Below are 26,404 nucleotides of genomic sequence, written 5' to 3'. Positions count from 1 at the left end.
AAAACAACACATATCTAAGCAACCGGAACAAACTATCTAGTTAAATCAAACAACACATATCTAAGCAACCGGAACAAACTATCTAGTTAAATAAAACAACACATATCTAAGCAACCGGAACAAACTATCTAGTTAAATAAAACAACACATATCTAAGCAACCGGAACAAACTATCTAGTTAAATCAAACAACACATATCTAAGGAACCGGAACAAACTATCTAGTTAAATCAAACAACATATATCTAAGCAACCGAAACAAACTATCTAGTTAAATCAAACAACACATATCTAAGCAACCGGAACAAACTATCTAGTTAAATAAAACAACACATATCTAAGCAACCGGAACAAACTATCTAGTTAAATAAAACAACACATATCTAAGCAACCGGAACAAACTATCTAGTTAAATCAAACAACACATATCTAAGCAACCGGAACAAACTATCTAGTTAAATCAAACAACACATATCTAAGCAACCGGAACAAACTATCTAGTTAAATAAAACAACACATATCTAAGCAACCGGAACAAACTATCTAGTTAAATAAAACAACACATATCTAAGCAACCGGAACAAACTATCTAGTTAAATAAAACAACACATATCTAAGCAACCGGAAAAAAACTATCTAGTTAAATAAAACAACACATATCTAAGCAACCGGAACAAACTATCTAGTTAAATAAAACAACACATATCTAAGCAACCGGAACAAACTATCTAGTTAAATAAAACAACACATATCTAAGCAACCGGAACAAACTATCTAGTTAAATCAAACAACACATATCTAAGCAACCGGAACAAACTATCTAGTTAAATAAAACAACACATATCTAAGCAACCGGAAAAAACTATATAGTTAAATAAAACAACACATATCTAAGCAACCGGAACAAACTATCTAGTTAAATAAAACAACCCATATCTAAGCAACCGGAACAAACTATCTAGTTAAATAAAACAACACATATCTAAGCAACCGGAACAAACTATCTAGTTAAATAAAACAACACATATCTAAGCAATCGGAATACTAACTACTTAAATAAAATAATCTATATCTAAGCAACCTGAACAAATTATCTAGTTAAATAGAACAACTCATGTCTAAGCAACTAGAATACTACCTAATTAAATAAAATAATCTGCTAAGCAACCGGAATACTAGCTACTTAAATAAAATTATCTGTATCTAAGCAACCGGAACAAACTATCTAGTTAAATAAAGCAACCTATACCTAAGCAATCGGAACATACTAATTAAATAAAACAATTTATATCGGAACACTACCTAGACAAAACAACCCATATCTAAGCAATAGACTGTCTAGAAAAATGAAAACCTTTATATGAATCCTATAGATTCAAACTCCCCTATATCCACTTTCACAAATTGAAGAATTTTGACAGTAACAGGTTCCAAATAGAGGAAATTTTCAATCTAACAGCGAATTTTAAGAAATCTTTAGCTTTAAATTTAGTGGCGTTTTGAATTCAAACCATATAAATCATTAGAATTCATTCTTAGCAAGCAATATGTAGGCACGACTCAATTATGAACAAAATGGTCTTTAGGGGATTTTGAATCTAGAGGATTCATATATAAGCAAAGCACTCTGTTTCTAAATATAAGATAGCGGATACATTGTACTCAAATAAAGGAAACATCCCTATCTAAGATAATGGAAGATTCTATGTCTAAGCAATAGGAACACCCTGTATTTGACTCACCTTGTCGACTGGCGTTGCGGTGCTGGCCGCGTCCTGACTTGCGCCCCACCAGTCGGTCGTACAGCGACATCTTGTGCTGCAGCACGGGGTTGGTGGCGCCGGGGGGGCCTGGCGGACCCGCCTCGGGGCTGGAGTACACGGAGTTGTGGCGCCCCCTGCCGAACAGCCCCGACGAGTACGTGGTGCTGGAGGAGCGCACCGAGCCCATGCGGTTCAGCTGCCGCTGGAACCAGTTCTTACGCCGCTCCACCAGCGGCGTGTCCACGCTCTCCTGCCAACCAATTCTCAATTCACCGACTTGTCTTGACGTCAGACATTTTATTCAGGAACTGTACTAAGTAAGGTAACAGCCATTTTTAAGGAATTGTTTTGCAGAGGCTCTTTCCCGGATACATTATCTTCCGATATGGTAATATGCTATGGCCTTCGCGTTCACCCGATTTGACAGCCGCAGATTTTTTTGTTTTGGTGATGTTTGAAACAGAAGGTGGTCTTACATAGATTACACAATATTCAAGAGCTGAAGGACAAGATTCGACATGAAAATGAACACATTGGTCAGTAGTTATTTATTTGTTCGTGTCATGATGTTTCCAGAAGTGACTTCACTAGTGATTTATAAGTGAAGAAGGTCATGAAGGATGTACAGTGTGGTCCAAAAGTCTTGTCACCCCCACCTTGTTTCCTTAACAAAAACAAAACAAAGCTAGCTCACCTTCTAAATTATGTGTTCAAATTGGTAGCCCTCAGCTGCTTTACAATGTGTCACTCGATCACAGAAACCATTTAAGGAATGATTTAACCAGGCTTTAGGAATATCTTGCACCACTTCCATTTTTATTTAGCAACACTGAATTTGTACAGAAGTATCAAGTGTGGGTACTTTTTGAAAAGCCCTTAATGAGCTTTATTCAAAAATTAAAAAATATATTGGGTGTTCCATTTAAAAAAAGAGAGTTGGAGTTACTTCCGGTTAAACCGGAAGTAGAAAAAACTCGGTAATACCATTATTGAGTTCTTAGCATATGGTTATCCTCACATACCAAGTTTCATGTCACTGAACCGTATGCGTCAAAAGTTATTTAGGCGGTGCATTTATTATTTTAATATTCGATACACTTTTCTGTTTTCTTGACTTAGCAACACTGAATTTGTACAGAAGTATCAAGTGTGGGTACTTTTTGAAAAGCTCTTAATGAGCACTATTAAAATATATATATATATATATATATATATATATATATATATATTGGATGTTCCATTTAAAATAAGAGAGTTGGAGTTACTTCCGGTTAAACCACTATAGAGTTCTTAGTAAATGGTTATCCTCAAATACCAAGTTTCATGTCACTGAACCACATGCTTCAAAAGTTATTTAGGTGGTGCGGGACTTTTAACTTTCCCTGTATAAAACACAGTAAATATAGAAAAATAATATTAATTATGGTAACGGTTTTTCTAGTTCTTAAGGTCCAATTTAGGCTTTATTTTAGGTTCAATAGAATTTAGGCTACATATATGACTCTTATGACCATCATTAGAAAAATTATCTAAGAAATTATAAGTTTATAAGTAAGGAAAAAACAGTTAAAAACCTACAAATCCGATCCTTATTGATGACGATGACGATTATAAAGTGGATGAAGCAGAATCACAACTGCTAACATCTCCCCCTTAAATTGAACACCCTGTACTCACGTAGTCGGCGTACACGTCGTCGGGCGCCGCCTTCCTGGACGGCAGCAGGTTGGCGTACAGCGAGTCCGCCTCCTTGACCCTGAAGTTCTCCGCGGAGCCCTTGGGCTCGGTGCGCCGGTAGTGCTCCGACGCCACGGTGTAGGGCAGGTCCTTGGGCACCACCTCCTCCCAGTACTGGTCCTTGAGCAGCTCAGGGTGTTCCTCGTGCATCTCGTCCACGATCATGTAGGCGGCCTGCGACAAGTGGGGCTCAATAGAGGAAACTGGAGCTAGCGACGACTACTGACATGCATTCCCTTTAAAAATATCCTTGCGACACAAATTTAAGGTTTCTTCAGAACATTTCAAGTTCAGTTCCCTCATATTTCCTTAACTGATTTATATCTTCAGATAAATACATGTTTTTAAACCATGCGCTTCATATACAGGGTGTTTCCGAGGTGGTGTTACAAACTTTCAGGGATGATGGCGAAGGGCACATGTATCAATTTGAGATAAGGAACCATGGTCCGGAAATGACTGAGTCGAAAGTTATAAGCAAAAATAGTTGTGTGGAAATGGAACTGTAATTTGGCACCACGTGCCCTTCTTCCCTTAACTTTTGGAACAGTCGTGGAAAAATTATATGGGCCAGATGTCTCCTACGTGGGTACTTGTCCCGATACAATCTGTGAGCTTGTCTACTGTTCCCATTGGCTCATCCGTATTCGAAAATCAGGTCTGCTTATTCCGCTCTCGTGCACTCCTCCATTTCACTAGGACTGATCGACTGGACACTGCAACTTGTACACATACACTGCTGTCTACAGACGTGCATATCAGGACCGACCATGTCCGTTACACATTACGCTATCTGCATTGCTTTAGTGTAGTTTCCTGTCCCCATCCCTCAGACAGCGCACTGAATGGAATACTGTAAGTAGACAACGTAAACAACGTCAGATGAATACAGTATGTGTAAGATGTACAGATAAATACACATAAATAAGGTGTACAGAGGAATAAAATTATTTAATTTTCACACAACTATTTTTGCACATGCAAACATACCAGACAAATAGAGTAGTATCCCAGAAGGGGGCGTGTACTTTCCATTTCAATATTCAACTTAGGCTGTACCAGCTCTAAGAAATAAAAATATCAAGTGATCAATCTTAATTTGGTGAAAAACCTGTTAAGGATGATGAACTTCGTCGAAATGCAGTACATAATAGTACAATAAAATATTTCGCGACAGAAAAACGGATACTATCTCGATGATGATGATGATGATGATCGTAATGATGAAGAGCTACAAAACTTTTTGAAGCTGCCAAATCTTAAGTTTGTGTGCTACAAGCAAGGTTAACATTTCGTGAGTGGCATATTTTGGCGTAGTATGCCGGCATAGCAATGGACGAACATAGCAATCAAGATTGAGCCTCAGGCAGGCCCGCTCACATTCCTCAGATCGCCAATACCAGCCCCAGGGAACACCCAATTCTTTATCAGGAGATAAATGCTATGAATTGTGACCCCGGGCAGGCTACACTGACCGCCACGGTCCTTGACCAGAGAGCAGAGAAAACAAGTTGTACCAGAGCTTTCGCTATTTGTATTCCACTACTTCATTGTAGGAGGTACAAATACAGAGTACTTTTATGCTGGGGATTACAGAGGGGTTTTCAAGAAAATACATTAACCACGAAAATAAACCTGATACCAATGAGTGAATTCTTAAATTTCGTCCGTGAGACAATATCTGTCCCTGATAAATTGACTCGTAGATACTGAATATGAACAAAATCCGTCCAATAGTTTAGTAGAAATCGCTGTACACAGACTACTACTAAAATTATTATATTTCATGTACATCATTCCCTGATAAATTGACTCGTAGATACTGAATATGAACAAAATCCGTCCAATAGTTTAGTAGAAATCGCTGTACACAGACAGACTAGTACTAAAATTATTATATTTCATGTACATCATTCCCTGATAAATTGACTCGTAGATACTGAATATGAACAAAATCCGTCCAATAGTTTAGTAGAAATCGCTGTACACAGACAGACTAGTACTAAAATTATTATATTTCATGTACATCATTCCCTGATAAATTGACTCGTAGATACTGAATATGAACAAAATCCGTCCAATAGTTTAGTAGAAATCGCTGTACACAGACAGACTAGTACTAATATTATTATATTTCATGTACATCATTCCCTGATAAATTGACTCGTAGATACTGAATATGAACAAAATCCGTCCAATAGTTTAGTAGAAATCGCTGTACACAGACAGACTAGTACTAATATTATTATATTTCATGTACATCATTCCCTGATAAATTGACTCGTAGATACTGAATATGAACAAAATCCGTCCAATAGTTTAGTAGAAATCGCTGTACACAGACAGACTAGTACTAAAATTATTATATTTCATGTACATCATTCCCTGATAAATTGACTCGTAGATACTGAATATGAACAAAATCCGTCCAATAGTTTAGTAGAAATCGCTGTACACAGACAGACTAGTACTAAAATTATTATATCCATGTACATCATTCCCTGATAAATTGACTCGTAGATACTGAATATGAACAAAATCCGTCCAATAGTTTAGTAGAAATCGCTGTACACAGACAGACTAGTACTAAAATTATTATATCCATGTACATCATTCCCTGATAAATTGACTCGTAGATACTGAATATGAACAAAATCCGTCCAATAGTTTAGTAGAAATCGCTGTACACAGACAGACTAGTACTAAAATTATTATATTTCATGTACATCATTCCCTGATAAATTGACTCGTAGATACTGAATATGAACAAAATCCGTCCAATAGTTTAGTAGAAATCGCTGTACACAGACAGACTAGTACTAAAATTATTATATTTCATGTACATCATTCCCTGATAAATTGACTCGTAGATACTGAATATGAACAAAATCCGTCCAATAGTTTAGTAGAAATCGCTGTACACAGAAAGACTAGTACTAAATTATTATATTTCATGTACATCATTCCCTGATAAATTGACTCGTAGATACTGAATATGAACAAAATCCGTCCAATAGTTTAGTAGAAATCGCTGTACACAGACAGACTAGTACTAAAATTATTATATTTCATGTACATCATTCCCTGATAAATTGACTCGTAGATACTGAATATGAACAAAATCCGTCCAATAGTTTAGTAGAAATCGCTGTACACAGACAGACTAGTACTAAAATTATTATATTTCATGTACATCATTCCCTGATAAATTGACTCGTAGATACTGAATATGAACAAAATCCGTCCAATAGTTTAGTAGAAATCGCTGTACACAGACTGACTAGTACTAAAATTATTATATTTCATGTACATCATTCCCTGATAAATTGACTCGTAGATACTGAATATGAACAAAATCCGTCCAATAGTTTAGTAGAAATCGCTGTACACAGACAGACTAGTACTAAAATTATTATATTTCATGTACATCATTCCCTGATAAATTGACTCGTAGATACTGAATATGAACTACAGATGGATCGGGGGCCAGAAGTTGAAAGTTTCTCTATTTCACAGCAGTCATAAAGCCTGCGTCTCGAGATTATTAATTCTACCGAGATGCATCACGTTTTGCAGTGTAAATTCCAAGTGAAAGTGACGTATGTTGCAACACTGTTCGGTACTGTTATCTTTGTCTTAGATTTGAGTTTTATATTCTTCGAGATTAATATTACTGGCTTTTAAGATCATATCTTAACATCGACATGTCAGATAAATCAGGAGAACAACATATGAAATGCTACTATTGTTGAAATTCGAGGATACGTCGGTTAACGTACAGGCCTACGTTAATATATTGACACACAGTCCATAAATTCTCTGTAATTTTATATGTCCCTTTACTTATTTACTAATTTCTATGCCTTTAACTAGAGAATCTAGAAAATGCATCTATTAACACATTGATGACTATAGTCCCGTCGCTCTTATTTCCGGCAGCCAATCACGTTGCAGGTCGGCTACATTGAAACGTGTGCAGCTTGTGATTCGCTGATGATGACGTTATGCACTTCCTCAGGCTCCATAAATACTTAATATAATCGCTCGCCATTTTAGCTCTTTCGTTGCCGTTCGCAGAAAGCACACGAGGACGTTATTTGCCGCTCAATTATTTGCTGAATTACAGTGCGTTTGATTTATTATCATAGGAGCTACGACATGATAATGTTCAACGGTATGGCAAATAGATTCCTCGTCTGGTAGCTCGAGAATGAAAGAACAAAAATGGCGAACGATACTACCTACCTAGACTTTATAGAGCCTTCACTTCCTAAGACGTAAGCAAAGAGGAGGAGTCACGCCGGGAATAACAGCGTCGCGACTATAGAGCCCGGATGTTTAGGCATTTATTTTGGTTAAAATAGCTAGGCATATATAGGTGCTAAAATAGTAAAAATAGGCAGTGAAATAGGCATATATTATTCATGGAAACAGACAAAAAAATAGACAAATACTTAATAAACTATCCCATACGGTACTCAGTTTCCTTGGTTACATGTCACAACAAGATGCTTTTTAAGTTGTCAACTGTCATAGTGAGCCGCCTATCGGAGAGAACGTTTTTCATGGTGGAAAAAGATCTTTCTACTTCTACTGAAGTGATTGGAGCAAACTTAAAACAAGTTATTTCAGAAGGACTGTCTCTACTTTCTTTCAGAGATCGGAAAAAACCGACTGTGTATTGTCTCAAAAAGAGGGGTGTGAGAAGAGATTAGAGACTTCAAAGTACGCGTGACTTGTGCGTTCAAGCGACAACAGTAACGGGACCTGGAGACTTGCTTTTAATACTTCCCTCATCCCCTTTCTTTCGCTGGTAAACCCCGAAGTGACCTGAGCACTGAAGGTTATACTATTCAAACATCTTTGTTAAGTGACATAAAAGATGGAATCGGTAGGGGAGAAAAGTTTACGATTTCTTGGAAACATATGTATTGCTGGAGAATAAGATTCTCAGCAAATATCTGTGTGAGGTGAATATATATTTTATGCTCGACCACGCCGAAATGTAGTAATTATACACCTGGTAGCAGCCCTTTAATGAACCTCATTAAAGAACACCTATTCATTATAGTTCAGGTTTTCCACCAGTCAGAAAGCACCATTGTCGCATATGAAAGCGCAAGTATCGATTATTCTCTGATATGCAATCGAAAGACAACTAGTGAAAGGTCACGGAGGCTGGAAATCCAATACTGTCGCAGAAGGTTATGTTCTGTTACTATAATAATTAGCGTTAATTGTAAATAATATTCAAATAAATTCAATTTGTCATCTCGTTTTTCAATGTCTAAATCAATTTCCAGGTTATATCAAGATTAATGTTCATTTTACTCTTTAGATTATATCAAGGTCAATGACATTTGTTCCTCGGAAATAATCAATACTTTCGCGTCTGCGCACATCTCACAATTTACGAGATATTGCACAAGATCACGTCCACTCCCCAGTCAGATAAGAATAACATGAATACTTATGAATAATTTCAAGTTAGAAATATGGTCGAGCATAAAAAGTCGTATGAAACTTGCATATAATGGTAGTAAATTAAGACGCTCCTATGAAAATTATGAAACTCGCTTGCGCTAGTTTCATAAACATACACGCGTCTTAATTACTACCATTATAGGCTCGTTGCATAATGTACTATTTAATTTGTACAACCGTTATTTTTCGTTTTTTGATATAATTTATGTGCGCTTTATCTTAAATTCATTGAAATGTAGAAAATGTACATTAACGACGTAAAAAGGCTAAAAAAGGCATTTAACCTTAAAATAGGCAACGGGAGCTAAAATAGGCAAAAAAAGACAAAATAAAAATTGGGCGCATCGTCCCTAAATGTGTGGAAACGTGTTTATCTCTAATAGGTCTTTCATACATACACTAAGTTAAAAAAAGTCATTTTCCATAACATCTGGGCTTTATTGATGACATTGAAAACCTACTACGAAACTTCCCATAAAAATGTTCCATTCTAAAACGCTACATTCCAACATTTGTAGTGCTATAAAATGCTAAATTTGATTTTTAAAGTGCTAAATTTTTAATTTTAATTTGCTAAAATCTACTACCATCGGCTTGTCTATGCGGATGACGTGAATATGTTAGGAGAAACTCCACAAACGATTAGGGAAAACACGGAAATTCTACTTGAAGCAAGTAAAGAGATAGGTTTGGAAGTAAATCCCGAAAAGACGAAGTATATGATTATGTCTCGTGATCAGAATATTGTACGAAATGGAAATATAAAAATTGGAAATTTGTTCTTTGAAGAGGTGGAAAATTTCAAATATCTGGGAGCAACAGTAACAAATATAAATGATACTCGGGAGGAAATTAAACACAGAATAAATATGGGAATTGCCTGTTATTATTCGGTTGAGAAGCTTTTGCCATCCAGTCTGCTGTCAAAAAATCTGAACATTAGAATTTATAAAACAGTTATATTACCGGTTGTTCTGTATGGTTGTGAAACTTGGACTCTCACTTAGAGAGAGGAACATAGGTGAAGGGTGTTTGAGAATAAGGTTCTTAGGAAAATATTTGGGGCTAAGAGGGATGAAGTTACAGGAGAATGGAGAAAGTTACACAACACAGAACTGCACGCATTGTATTCTTCACCTGACCTAATTAGGAACATTAAATCCAGACGTTTGAGATGGGCAGGGCATGTAGCACGTACGGGCGAATCCAGAAATGCATATATAATATTAAAATGGATTTGAGGGATGTGGGATATGATGATAGAGACTGGATTAATCTTGCTCAGGATAGGGACAGATGGCGGGCTTATGTGAGGGCGGCAATGAACCTCCGGGTTCCTTAAAAGCAAGGAAGTAAGTAAGTAGGTAAGTAAGTAAGTAAGTAAAATCTACCATCCCTGTACATGATGGTTATGGTGACGGTGTATTGGTATGTAACTTTTGTGCGATATCGTGCGTATTTACTTGGTTTCCGCACAAAACCAATCCGCGGAAAGTCTAAAATTCCACATTCAGTATTCCCAACCTAATACACATAACAATTTCCCTCTTCTTACAGCTTAAGTGACATATTGATTTTACTGCTTTAGGCTTTTAACATATTATTTTTAGAGACGTTCAATATAGTAATAATTATAAATTGGAAACTTACCACTGCAATTTCACCTAAATTGCACTGTTAATTATTGTTTTTAAATATTGGCAAAAATTAAGTAAACTCTACAACTCCACTAAAGTTACTGCATTCGTGATGCAAGTAACATTAAGGAAGCCGTGAAAAAATCAACAAGATTCCAGACTCATCATAGACTGGGGGGAAAAAAGACAGACGTATATCACGGCCTGCTGGAGTATAGTAAACACAGAAAACATTTTAAAGCAACAATGTTGAAGATAGATATTTTTGTTTTGCAAATTTGCCGTTATTGAACAGAAGCCAAGATGGAAATTTCATTGCAACTAATTAGAAATTCCTCTTTCAGGTATGTAATAAACGATCTTCGCACAAAATAATGTACGATACACGAGCGGTATGTTTTCTTTCAATTCTCGGAAATTTAAAAAGCTCAACTACGTTTCGCTTTTTCAAACTTTTCCTCGAACATGATAACTTCAACATACCGCTCTTGTAACGCATATTACTATCATCATTGTCTCGTATTGAAGAAGGACTGCAGCGTGGCAGCATTTTAAAGTGAAATCAGCCGACATCTGACAGTCGACATCAGACTTTCTATGCATCTGCAGAATGCTTAATGAACGGCGTGATCAGCAGTCCTGCGGAATCTGCATACGGAGAATGAAAGTGGACGAATTCGCGACTCACACACGTCGCGCGTTGCGTAAGCCAAGTGTGACGTCAGCCGATTAGATTAATTGATGTCACGTGCCGCTCAGGTCCATTCACACAACACTCGCTTGTCATCTGTTTCGTCGTGCCAGAATTTACACACTCACACACACACACAGGCGAATATTGCAAGCAACTGTTTGTAAACTTGACAACAAAGCATAATATTTCAATACGAAAACTTCATTTTAAAAGCTGATTCTCACCAACTGACTTCACGCATAATTTAGTACAGTGGTTCCCAAACCGGGGGTCATGTAAATAGCTGAGATGGATCGCGATATGATTTACAGAAAAGAACATAAAACACCTTATTAAAATACATTTATTTTGAATTTATGAATATAAACATAAATAACATTAAATATAAAAATAAAAAAAAATGTTTCAGTATTTATAGAATAAAAAAATAATTAATGTGACTATTTCGTTTATATGACGTCATTCCATTTTCGGCCAATGAAGTGTAACGAAATTTTGAATTCCAACCAATCACAGTTATAAGTCACGATTATTTCTGCAGCTCGATTTATCGCATGGTCGTTCTTTTGTTTAGTCAGCGCACTGCCATCGTGATCTAATACAGGCCGTGAGGCACACCACGTGACTCGCTTAACAGCTGATCGCGAAAGGCGGTCTTTCAACCATATGAATTAGTTGCAGTGCATGAAGAATAACATATATTTCTCTGAAATGCAGTGTAATTGCGTCAGTAAAATTTTAAACAGTGATTGTGAGACACTCGAGACACAATTTACTTGCAATGTAAGGTATAATATTATTTTTGGTGTGAAAATTACGTTGTTGCAGGCAAAGTTCGTATGTGTAATACCTGCCTTTATTTCGATTAAATATTGCGTCCTTATGTGGTTAAGTGAAATTTTGGTCTTATAAACAGTAGGCTAAATATGTGTAATAATATATACGTGAAAGTGAAACAGTGACTGGCATGTAAAGTAAGTTGTGATTAGGCCTAAGTGCAGCGATACCGATGTTACTCTTGTCTAATCCATTATTGTTAGTTTACCGTATTTGTCTTATTAAATTTAAATTATTGCGCCCTTTTTATTTGTGAATAACCTACATTATACGAGTAAATAATACGACGTTTGATAATATACACAATTTGAACTAAAAACGAGATACATATAGTATATTACGAAAAATTATACCCTATAGTTTTCATTACTGTTACAGTATCTAGAATTGTAATTACTTGAAATAAAGCACTCATGCTTCATTACGAAATTCTTGCACATTAATTTATGCACGTTTCAACAATTTTCAGTTGCATCGCACGCATGTTTTAATGTGTTGAAGTTATAGGTTATGTTTATTCTATCAGTACTTGCCTTATTTCCATATTCGCAATTATGCATTATAATTAAGCATAACGCTACGTATAACTTATAAATGCAATTTGTCTACACTTCAATTGTATTTATTCGTTTCAGACGGTACTCCAGTCTGAAGTCTGATGAGTTTAATATGTTACTAGGGCTAAACTAGCGCTGAGGTAGTTCCCTTCGTATTCATACATCTTGCATATACAAATTAGTTCGGTTCGTTCAGGATTTTAATATGCCTTGCTTATAGGATCAAATGCATCTCCACAAAAACTAAATTCAACTGTTTTCATTTCAGAAATTACCGGAACTATACCTCAGCGCTACTAAGTAATATAACGTATGTACATTTCATAGGGGGGACTGTGGTGAATTTTCTACCTATAAGTAAGGACGGTAACCGTGTTCTGAAGTTTATCCTAAAACTATATTCTTCTTTAGTAAATCTCAAAACAGTTTTCGTTCTCAACTTAAGCCTAAAATGTTGACGCAGATAGGTTATGTTAACATGGTAAATTCTCTTCACATAAAAATAACACAGTTTTATTTATTATTCCTGCCACATTATGCAACACATAAATGGAACTTATGCACATATTACATTGAATAAAAATTTAATTGTATTATTTACTTGTTCCCTACTGTACTGGTTTGTAATGAATTGTATTTATCTAACCTACCAGATTAACACACAACTGTACATACACTAATTTAATAGGAGGGACTGTGGTAAATTTTGTACCTACAAGTAAGGAAGGTAGATGTGCTAAATTAAAATCAGAATATAAATAATTCTTCTTTATTAAATCTAAAAATAGCTTCCATTCCAAACTTAAAATGTTGATGCAACCAGGTTATGTTAAGATGTAAAACTCCGTTGACATTAAAATAACACAGTTTTGTAATTATTTCTGCAACATATTATGCAATAAGAAGTGTGAAGGGGTCTTATACACACATTACACTAAATAAAATTGAGCGCCGACACGCTATAAAGTAATATATTTCACTCAGTTCCGTATACTCAAATAGAAAAGCCCGACTCATCGAGTGACGTCACACAACCTGCATTACGGCCTGGTCTAGATCACGATGGCAGTGAGTCAGCGTCGCCAATTGTTTACACGTAAATCGATAAGCATAAATCCATTGTTGTAAATAAAGTGCGAAATCCTACTTCCGCGTCTGCATCTTCATCTTCTAATTCCATGTCCATTGTATATAAAGATAATGACACTCCTTCATAACAATTGTACATTTAATTAATGTATTAATCAGGTTATTTGTACTTATACTATAAAATGTTTAAATCAAATTACGATTTCAGCAGATAATGAAAACGTATTTCTGTTATAATAACAGGAGAAAAGCGCAGTACGTGTAATTAACATTGTTAAACCTGTATTTCGCTTTTCACAATTGGCATTACTGAATAACATTCAATTTATTTATTGCAGTAATCGTTATTCATCTATTTCGACTTCAGATTAAGTATTCATAAATATACAATTATTAACATTTTATGAGCGAATTTTAGAGATAAATTATTTACATTTTTATTTCATTCATGAAATAGTCCTAATAAATGTCACTCGAGGTCTGAGATTTCACAAATAAATCCACTCGATTCGCTCGTGGATTTATCGGCAAATTTCAGACCTCTTGTGATATTACTACAGATAAATATCCCTGTTTTTTAAATAGTTTCTGAATTCTGGAGTCTATATTAGAAACACACAGACTGATATTTTGAAATTCAAGGAGATTTCTTGCTTTTATTTTGATGACAATCATAGACGAGAAAGTTATTTTGTATAAGTATAAGGTTATAAACATAATAAAAAAAATTGGAAGCTTTTTTTTGCAAGTTCAAGTTATTCTTTTGAACCAACTTTGGTCTACGCTTTGCGAAAAAGTCTAGTTTCAACATTCCACCGGTTTTTGCAATGACTTTTTCCCTCATATCTTTGTAATTCCAGCCAATTGAACGCAACTGCGTAAAAAGAGATTCAGTATCTACTTGTAGCTATCGTAATTGTTTTGAGTTTCTTCCAGAAAAAAACTCAAAAACTGTTTTTTTTTTAAATAGCACAAACTTAATTCCCTGTGCTCAAAAACAAGGTTAATATGTGTCTCGTAGGTCTCTAATGCGTAGATACATTTTCAATCAATGAGTTCCGATGATACCGATGACAGTGAAAGGGCTAACGATGAAATTCCGATGATAACGATTAAGTTATAGTGAAAGGGCTAACGATAAAATTCCGATGATAACGATTAAGTTATAGTGAAAGGACTAACGATAAAATTCCGATGATAACGATTAAGTTATAGTGAAAGAACTAACGATAAAATTCCGATGATAACGATTAAGTTATAGTGAAAGGGCTAACGATAAAATTTCGATGACAACGATGATAGTGAAAGGACTAACGTTAAAATAACGATGATAACGATAATTGTAAAAGGGCTAACGTTAAAATTCCAACGATAACGATGTCAGTGACAGGACTAACTAAAAAATTCCGATGATAACGATGATAGTGAAAGGGCTAACGTTAAAATTCCGGTGATAACGATGACAGTGAAAGGGCTAACGTTAAAATTCCGATGATAACGATGACAGTGAAAGGGCTAACGTTAAAATTCCGATGATAACGATGATAGTGAAAGGGCTAACGTTAAAATTCCGATGATAACGATGACAGTGAAAGGGCTAACGATAAAATTCCGATGATACCGATTAAGTTATAGTGAAAGGACTAACGATAAAATTCCGATGATAACGATTAAGTTATAGTGAAAGGGCTAACGATAAAATTCCGATGATAACGATTAAGTTATAGTGAAAGGGCTAACGATAAAATTTCGATGACAACGATGATAGTGAAAGGACTAACGTTAAAATAACGATGATAACGATAATTGTAAAAGGGCTAACGTTAAAATTCCAACGATAACGATGTCAGTAACAGGACTAACGAAAAAATTCCGATGATAACGATGATAGTGAAAGGGCTAACGTTAAAATTCCGGTGATAACGATGACAGTGAAAGGGCTAACGTTAAAATTCTGATGATAACGATGATAGTGAAAGGGCTAACGTTAAAATTCCGATGATAACGATGACAGTGAAAGGGCTAACGTTAAAATTCCGATGATAACGATGATAGTGAAAGGGCTAACGTTAAAATTCCGATGATAACGATGAGAGTGAAAGGGCTAACGTTAAAATGACGATGGTAACGATGAGAGTGAAAGGGCTAACGTTAAAATTCCGATGATAACGATGACAGTGAAAGGGCTAACGTTAAAATTCCGATGATAACGATGAGAGTGAAAGGGCTAACGTTAAAATGACGATGGTAACGATGAGAGTGAAAGGGCTAACGTTAAAATTCCGATGATAGTGAAAGGGCTAACGTTAAAATTCCGATGATAACGATGACAGTGAAAGGGCTAACGTTAAAATTCCGATGATAACGATAGTGAAAGGGCTAACGTTAAAATTCCGATGATAACGATGAGAGTGAAAGGGCTAACGTTAAAATGACGATGGTAACGATAGTGAAAGGGCTAACGTTAAAATTCCGATGATAACGATGATAGTGAAAGGGCTAACGTTAAAATTCCGATGATAACGATGAGAGTGAAAGGGCTAACGTTAAAATTCCGATGATAACGATGAGAGTGAAAGGGCTAACGTTAAAATTCCGATGATAACGATGAGAGTGAAAGGGCTAACGTTAAAATTCCGATGATAACGATGAGAGTGAAAGGGCTAACGTTAAAATTCCGATGATAACGATGAGAGTGAAAGGGCTAACGTTAAAATTCCGATGATAACGATGAGAGTGAAAGGGCTAACGTTAAAATTCCGATGATAACGATGAGAGTGAAAGGGCTAACGTTAAAATTCCGATGATAACGATGAGAGTGAAAGGGCTAACGTTAAAATTCCGATGATAACGATGAGAGTGAAAGGGCTAACGATAAAATTCCGATGATAACGATGAGAGTGAAAGGGCTAACGTTAAAATGACGATGGTAACGACGACAGTGACAGCGATAACGATAAAATAACTATGAAAATGTTACCATGACAACAATGATGAGGATTGGAAGTGACGATGAATCGGACTGCGATGAATATAATAATGAATGCGGATATCTTTCAGAGGACAGATTGCCGATTTTTATGTTACATAACTTTGTGATAACTTGTGACCACTCTGCCAAGTGCAGGGGCTCGAAGGGCGTCGTCTGGGTCGCACAGCCCGCTTCCGTACGGAAACGAAAGTAATTCGCCTCAGTGGCTGTCGGTCAAGTTCACCCACTGGCCACCGCGACCTCTAGCGTGCCGCAACATAGGCTGGCCAGCAACTGACCACTGACCACTCGTTCAGACCAGGGATCGACTGTTCCGCTTCCAAAGAAATTTACTGGTTGCAAAAATGCCGAAATCTGTTCTCCTTCCTTTGAAAATAATATAAGAACCGAATGTGACCACATCGTAATTTAACACAAGGATTCAAACTGCAGTCATGATAATGTGAAGATAAGAGTCAAACTCAAGGTAGCCCGGGTTCGATGCCGAAATTAGTAAAAAAAAAAAAAGGTTACGTAATTTCTTTCCTCGGGTTTTAGCATCTACTCAGACTCCTACAGCTCCATTTACTTTGATCTTCACACCCATGCAGCTGCTGTACTGTGTTACAATGCCAACCAATGACATGGCGTTTTCGAGTCACGTGACATTTTAAAAATCTTGTCCCATTTTATTAGCATTTTTATCAAAAATAGGTTGATATATAAGTTCGTAGCATTTTTGTTCGCCATCAAAACACTGCATTGTTAGGAGATTGTTTATTGTATGTATGTATGTATGTATGTATGTATGTATGTATGTATGTACTGGGTGTTCAGTTCAAAATGTGTCTTGGCTCGCTGTATGTCTTCATGTGGCTAGCTGATGAGCCTAGAGAATTCAATCTTCCTACACTTCCGCAGCTCAGATGTATAATCTAAGAGGCAGAGAAGTTGGCTAGCAAGTACGGCGTTCATTCTGAAGAGTACGTGCCGATACGTACGGTAACGCCATTAGTGGCAGGAATGTGAACTGTTTGGAAATACGTACTGTCGGGATATGGGGAGAGGGTTAAGACGATTACTTACGTATTTGTTGACATTAACTTCGACGGTCAACATGGACACGGAGCATTTGATTTGTGTTGTGGAATGTTACCGTACGCAACCGATGATAACAAATACCCTGCGTACGACTTGCCGGCGCAAAACACAGTTCGAAAGAGGTTATGGTAGCACACAGACCGTACAGACCGCCATCTGTTGCTACGACGTTCAAGTTATACCGTACACGTTCTCAAGTTCAGATTGAAGAACGCCTTAAATAATAGGCAACTTCTCTAACATTTAAGCTGAAACTCGCTTCAAATCGGTGACCCAACAAGTGACGTCATGACACACTTTGAAATGAACACCCAGTATGTATGTATGTATGTATGTATGTATGTATGTATGTATGTATGTATGTATGTATGTATGTATGTATGTATGTATGTATGTATGTATGTATGTATGTATGTATGTATGTATGTATGTATGTATGTATGTATGTATGTATGTATTTATTTATTCACACTGGAAATGGGTATATACCCGGTGGCAGTGGTAACTAATTACACTCAATAATGACAATTAATAATAAACACAACTAAAAAACATTAATAATAATAATAATAATAATAATAATAATAATAATAATAATAATAATAATAATGAGCATCCTAAATTAAATGAAGCACGATCACTTAAAACAACATTTAAAGTAAATCTAATTTGTATCTTAACCCTAAGTTCGAACTAAAACCCACGAGTGTGATATGTTCATATCTGCACAAGTACCTTTCGGCACTACACTCATTTCGCTGTCAACTCACTCACTGCACTGATTCTATCCTGATTTCACTAACACTTCAAAACCATTTCACTGTTCAAATACTTTGCACAGCCACTATGAACTATAGAACTTCACTGACACAAACACACTTCACTTACATAACAGACTTCACTGAAACTACACACTTCACACTTCACTGATACAACACACTTCCTCACTGATACAACACTTCAAATAACAAAACTTCAATTACACCCTTTAAATAGCGTGTATAATATACTACCGTCTATTAGTAAAGTCCTTAAGCCTATTTTTAAATACATTTTTGGTTACTGTTTGTCATTTGGAGTACTGTGCTTGCAAATAAGTCTTGAATTTTGCGAAGTTGAAGAAAATTTATAATATTTGATAGCGATATTATGAGTTTTACATGATTGATACTGATAACCAGGCTTCGAGACTTTGGACCCGATACAATAAGTTTACTGTGCATGCACTATAAGTTGTTGACTCGCCGCAGGTAGATAGAGATGTGCTGAGGTAACAACGTTGCTATTTAGAGTAGAGTACGGTAGTATAGGGAAACACACATATGTACATTCTGAAAGTAAATATATATTACACAATGATAATGTCAAAAGAATGTGAAAAGCATTTATTCTCCTGTCTTTTATAAGCATTTGTGTTTAATTATACACAGTGTTAATGGTGGAAATAAGCATGTAGCAATTTTAATTTATTCATTTACCCTATTGATCGTCTTTAGGAAGTGCAGTTACAGTACCGAATTGCAATGTACTACAAGATACATTCTCAGTGTCTCAAACGTAAATCTTTTTCGGTTATCTGCCAAAGTTTGTACTGTAGAAAGCTGCGCTCTACGTCACATGACTTGATAGGAGCAAAACGAAAAAAACCTAACATCGAGACAGTCCTTTATTCTCGGGTGACTCTATGTCCACTAATTTGCTGTTTATGTTACACAATGTTCCATATCCGTTATTTTTACATAAAATTGATTTCCACTTCTGTTTTACATGTTCAGTAACCGTTGTACTTGATGTTGTACTTGATGTCTCATTAATTCTCTGCATCATTTTCTAAATTAATTTGAGGGCTTCCGGCATCTCTTGCTCTGACTTTTCTAACCGTGTAATAGTTTCAGACACAGTTTGTATGAAAACTAAATTATTCGTCAGAACCTTCAAATCCGAGCGTTTTCCTTTGCGTATTTGTTGGCATCCATTCTACAGTACCCCCCACCCTGTACGCTTTACCACTGAACTGCTCTATTGGGTCCGAAGTCTCGACGCCTGCTGATAACAGAAGTTTCCGACGTCTTGCGGCCGCAAGTGAAGAAAAACGACCGTGAAGACTGCATCAAGTGCTGCTGTAACAAGACAATGCACGCCCACACTCCGCTAACATGACGAAAGCAGCTATCCTGGAGCTTGGTTGGGAGGTGATTCCACATTTCCATATTCTACCGATCTCGCGTCCTCAGATTTGCACCTTTTCCGTCCTCTGTCCAACAATCTTCAAGGAAAGTCCTTTGATAAGGAAGATACTTTACAAACTTACCTTTACGACTTGAGCCTGCCTGGAGAGAAATAAAAAATAGGTTGCAGCCGCCAAATTACTCTTCAAGGAACGACCACTCATATAAATTGAGGGAAAGAAGACAGAGGACGGACACTGGAAAGTTTTCTTTTCTCAATCGTACTATCAGGGACTGGAATGCTTTACCTGCAGACTTACTAAAGGCTTTACCAATAACCAAAAATGTATTTAAAAATAGGCTTGAGGACTTTACTAATAGACGATAGTACATTATACACGCTATTTAAAGGGTGTAATTGATATTTTGTTACTGAAGTGTTGTATCAGTGAAGAAGTGTGTTGTGTCAGTGAAATGTGTTTCTGTCAGTGAAGCTTTATAGTTTATAGTGGCAGTGCAAAGTATTTGAACAGTGAAATGTTTTTGAAGTGTTAGTGAAGTGAGGATAGAATCAGTGAAATGTGTCGTAGTTCCAGTGCAGTGAGTGAGTTGACAGCGAAATGAGTGTAGTGCTGAAAGGTAGTTGTGCAGATATGAACATATCATACTCGTGGGTTTTAGTTCGAACTTAGGGTTAAGATACAAATTATATTTACTTTAAATGTTATTTTAAGTGATCGTGCTTCATTTAATTTAGGAGGCTCCCTGTTATTATTATTATTATTATTATTATTATTATTATTATTATTATTATTATTATTAATTTATTATTAATTATATTTTTATTAATTGTGTTCATTATTAATTGTCATTATTGGGTGTAATTAGTTACCTTGATGATTTCTTTAACTCTAAACCAGCAGATTTCTTCAGACGCGGAATCGAAAAACTACTCCAGCGTTGGTAGAGAGTCATAGATAATGTAAGGCAATATATTACTGATTATTTCTGTCTTCTAGTTATCTCAAAATCTTTTGTGACAGCGAAGAAACGCTACGAACTTTTACATCGATCCAATATCATATTAATAACCGAAAGTTCCATCTTTAGATGCAGAACATAATCCATGCATATTGCCCTTCCCTTAGGTTGGTCTTTGTATAAGGATATTCTATTAAACTTCACAGATTAATCGCAGTCCATGCTATATTGCAGTTAGCTATAATGTAGAGTCGGTACTGCAGAGAAGATGCAAGTATTTAGGAATCTTGCCACCCATCTTCTGTAGCATCTCAATAATTTTGATGCTGTAAGCAACATGTAGAGGCCTTCCTGGCCACCCATCGAGATGCTGACTGTTGTCGGAACATCCGTGCCAAGGAGAGACCTTCACCTGCCAGCCCTGAAGACTCATCTGCAGACCTGCCTAGCATGCTGATCTCAGCAGTAGAGGAAGTGCAACATCACATCTAAGGAGATAATCTCACGACGCACTCGATATGCCTACCGTGTGTTTTCTGGGTGTAGGACAGGAATTTAACACTGCCACAAGGAACCTATGTATAAAAACAATGAAAAGAAAATAACTTTATCAGTGGGCCATAGAGTTGGGTAGATTCGTGAACGAATCGTTCATTCGAACGACTAATAATAAAGAATCGTAAGAATCGATTCGTGGTATCAACGAATCGTCGTTCAAAAGAATCGTAAGGAATCGTCGTTCAAAAGAATAGCAACGAATCGGCATGGTATTGCAACCCACGATTCTATTTACCTGTTTGATGTAATCTGTCAGCGGACATTTCCGAACCGTGCCGAATGCTCCCGAGCGAGAGTGAAATCAAAATACTGCATTTGTTAAGCGTGAGAAATAATGAACACGAACCTGAAATTTACATCGTTAAATAGAGATGTAATGCAAAAAATATACTTGATAATAAGGTTCAGTTAATAAATTATAATTAAGAAGCACTGACTTGAATAATTTTGTAGACTAATGGAGGTCATGCTGAATGGTTACAGCCAATGAGAAAGAGACAATCCAATATCTCGCCTCTTATGCCATCTATGCGAGAGATGTAGAACGTTTTTGTTCTACGCGTGGTTTGCAAAGGAAAGTGTCCTGTAAGTCGTTCGTTGACGAATCGTTGGAATCGCAGACTAGGAAGAATCGTGAACTCGTTGACGATTCAAAAGAATAGTTGGAATCGCAGACTGGAAGAATCGTGAACGAATCGTTAGAATCGATTCGTAATGTATGATTGAATCGTTGGAATTGACTTCTGAAAAAGAATCGTGTTGCCCAACCCTAGTGGGCCATGTTTAGAAATTAGCAGGCTTTGACACTTTGTAAAACAAGAGAACATTCGTTTAGTGACCATAAATTGACTTTCTGTTGTTCTACAAATTGTCAAAGCCTACTAATTTCTAAACATGGCCCACTTTTTTTTTTTCGTTGTTGGTAACTCTACAGCATCAATTAGATGCTTTATGGTTGTGCTGACAGATGGAGTTACTTGTCAACAATGTGACGCTGAAACGTGTGTTCAGGTTACTGCCCAGTGACAGTCCTGATGTATTTTGGTTAATTAATATTAACCCGGCACACTCACAATCATACAAATTTCCATACTCTAGACACCCAGGGAATTCCTCTTCTTCAAGAAAATTCACCGAGAGCCGAGTCCGCGAATCGAACCCGGGACCTCCTGATTTGGAAGCCAGCATGCTGACCAACAGACCACAGAGGCAGTCAAAACATGGCCCACTGATTAAGTTATTTCTTCATTGCTTTTATATAGACCATTTAGTATCTCGTTAAATCTACCTGCGCATAAGGAGAAAGAAGAAGTTTCCTTCTGTAGTTACACTTCCACTTGCAGCTAGCTAGCTTGTTTACCCTCACTATAAGCTACGGAGCTTATGGTTTCATGAGATAACAAATGACACTAGTATACAAAAATAATTTCCGGTACCTTATATCGGGAGTCTATTCGGGACATCAGAAGGTTCCTAAATAGATACCAGAAGATTACAAGATTCGATATCGTTAAACAAGAGTGTTATATTTTTATAGGGCTGCTGCAGCCACTAGAAGTTTCTAACCACTGTAAGAGAAGTTTCCTATATCATTCACTGGAAGTTTTGTGTAAGAAGAGCAGATATAAGAATATTTGTAAATCGATGTTAGAGGTTTGTTACGACATCAATAGTTACCAGAAGATTACCGGACCCGATGACAACACTGGAGATTCTCGATACCACATATCGGTAATATAAGATATTCAGTTATCGGAAGATACTTAAACTCACCCCAGAAATCTTCTGGGACTCATAACGATAATAGTAGTTTATCACAATCAATACCTTCACTGGAAGTTTTCCATACGATATACGTCATACTGGAACCAGATAGTAGAAAGAAGAGTTTTGGTCAGAAGATATCAGATGATAGACGACATTAAGATATATTGATCACATGAGGAGACTAAGAGGAAGGCAGAAAATAGGCAAAACTGGAGAATGCTGGGTTTGCAGTGAAAGACAAGCCCTTGGACAGAACACTATGAATGAATGAATAGGACTATATAATAATAATAATAATAATAATAATAATAATAATAATAATAATAATAATAATAATAATACTTATTTATACTGGCAAAATATACAGGGTGATTCACGAGGATTTACCGTCACTTAACAGAGCTTATTTCTAAAGACATTCTGAGCAAAAAATGTCATATAAACATGTCTCCTAATCTCAATATTTCCAGAGTTACACTAATTTGAAGTTGTAAGTAAAATACCTTTTTTTTCTTTAGTTTTAAGGGTAAAAGAATATTACAAATAGAGAATGAACTATTGAGAAGTGTCATTTTATTAATTGACTAGTATTCTGAAGCTAAAAATCTGTTGTTAATTGCTCTGTGGAGATTTTATTTTTCAATTTTTAACTAAAAATGACATCGTTCTTACGCACTTATCAAAAAAGTTGTTACAAATCATATAACTTTCGGAACTTGATTCTTTACAGTTTAATTATGCACCCTAATGAACAATTTACAAGAGTGGCGTGATTTGTAACAATTGTTGCGATAAATGCGTAAGGAAATGTAATTTTGTAGTTAAAAATTGAAAAAAAAAAAAAAAAAATCTGTACGGAGCAACTATGGAATTGGCAACACACTTTTAGCTTCAGAATACTAGCTAATTAAAGAACTAATACTCCTGAATACTTCATTCTTTATCTGTAATATTCTTTTGTGCGAGATCGTGCGTATTTGCTTGTTTTCCGCACAGAACCAATACGCGGTAAGTGTGAAATACCACATTCAGTATTCCCAACGTAACACACATAACAATTTCCCTCTTCTTACCGCTTAAGCGCGACATTCATTTTACTGCTTTAGGCTTTTAACATATTATTTTTAGAGACGTTTAACATAGTAATAATTATAAATTGGAAACTTACCACTGCAATTTCACCTAAATTGCAATGTTAATTATTGTTTTTAAATATTTGCAAAAATTAAGTAAAGTCTACTACTCAACGAAACTTATTGCATTCCTGATACAAGTAACATTAAGGAAGCCGTGAAAAAATCAACGTGATTCCAGATGCCGATGTTATTACTGCAATATGTTATATAAATAATATTGTTAAAATATTAAAATGAAAAATAAATCATTACATAACCTTACCGTTTGTTTTAAGTTCGCATTTATAGACTGGGGGGAAAAAAAGACAGACGTATATCACGGCCTGCTGGAGTATAGTAAACACAGAAAACATTTTACAGCAACAATGTTGAAGAAATATATTTTGGTGTTCCGAAGTTGGCGTCATTAAACAGAAACCAAGATGGAGATTTCATTGCAACTAATTAGAAATTCGTCTTTCAGGTATGTAATAAACGATCTTCGCACAAAATAATGTACGATACACGAGCGGTATGTTTGTTTTCATGTTCTCGGAAATTAAAAAAGCTCAACTACGTTTCGCTTTTTCAATCTTTTCCTGGACCATGAAAACGTCAACTTACTGCTCTTGTAACGCATATTACTATTATCCTTAAAACTCAAGAATAATCTATATATATATATATATATAATTTGAACTGGTAATGGAAATTACGGGAAAACGGCTGAACGGATTTTAATAAATGGCCCCTCATTTTGAAGCTTGGAACCCAAAGTTTTTCGGAAAAGTAGTAGTTTTCAGTGAAATTTCAATTTTCCTACATAATTTTCCTATTTTCCAAAATCCATCTGTTGTCAGTTTAGGGAACTAATAAATAAAACAAAACACACACTATAATAAACAATATTACACGAAGGCCATGACCTGCAGGATTGCTGTCATAGGTAGAGCAAATCAAAGAAAATTCTGTGACATCATAATGACAATAATATGTCGATCTTCATTTGTGTAACATTTTATAACTTCTCTATAATTGGTTATTAAAGACTTTCAAAGCTTACTAAGAATAATTTACAAGTCTAATTCTGTTGCTTGTAACTTTCTGAATACAGCTGTGTATTGGATATTAAAAAGTACGAAACTTGAGGTCGTTTGATGACATTATCACCATTAAAAGTGAAATATTATTATAGTTAATACCATTATGTATTTGTCACTAATATACATATTAAGGATATTATAGCCTATTGATGATACGAAACTCAAACCTTTTGGGGTTATATATGTATACGTAAAGAATATCTTAAATTAGATATTCATTTCTCTAACTTATTGAGTGACGGCTGTATAATATATTGGGTACAGTATATGTTACTGAAAACTACAAAACTTACGTAAGTTAAAATTATTGTTTTTAAAACTGAAATATTTGTATAGTTATTAATCAAGTGGAGTGGGTCTTTTTCATATATGTAATGGCGATGTGGTGTGGATATTTGTATGCGTGATTCTTTCCAGTGTTGTCTGGAGAGAGCGCAAAAATTACACTTCCTAAGAAAAGACCAAAAGTATTACTTATTGATAAAATAAGAGCCCTACAAGATTTTTTAGTCTCCCGATCATTTCAGCAAGATCTCGTAGCAGGATAAAATGATTCTACCCTCTACATTTCAATGTAATTCACTAAAAAATGCAGCAGCTATACTAAGATGCTATGTCTGTTGTTCGAAAGCATGGCAAACCTGACATTTTATTACCTCTCACCTATAATCCACAATGACCTGAAATAGCTACTACTGCTTTACTCCCATATGAAAAATCCACTGATCGTCCTAATATTGTTACTTGCGTTTTCGCTTTTAAACTGAAAAACTGAAGATGGATAGGTTAAAAAAAAGTATTTGGCATGAAAAACCATTCAGAGAGAGTATGTTTCATTATTAT

General features: G+C 35.8%; 1 protein-coding gene across 1 annotated transcript in view; it reads right to left on the bottom strand.

The window, feature by feature from the left end:
* Best2 (bestrophin 2) overlaps positions 1 to 26,404 on the bottom strand; it is a 478,470-nt gene that overhangs the window by 26,746 nt on the left and 425,320 nt on the right. Inside the window, exons 8-9 of the mRNA XM_069829668.1 lie at positions 3,440 to 3,673; positions 1,742 to 2,012 (exon numbers count right to left, since the gene is read on the bottom strand). Coding sequence (XP_069685769.1) covers positions 1,742 to 2,012; positions 3,440 to 3,673 — 505 coding nt within the window. The remainder of the gene's footprint in view (positions 1 to 1,741; positions 2,013 to 3,439; positions 3,674 to 26,404) is intronic.

This window comes from Periplaneta americana, chromosome 1, assembly GCF_040183065.1.
Source record: "Periplaneta americana isolate PAMFEO1 chromosome 1, P.americana_PAMFEO1_priV1, whole genome shotgun sequence".
NCBI classification, from domain to species: domain Eukaryota; kingdom Metazoa; phylum Arthropoda; class Insecta; order Blattodea; family Blattidae; genus Periplaneta; species Periplaneta americana.
The sequence above is the reverse complement of the archived record's forward strand: the minus strand, read 5'-3'. Positions and strand labels throughout refer to the sequence as shown.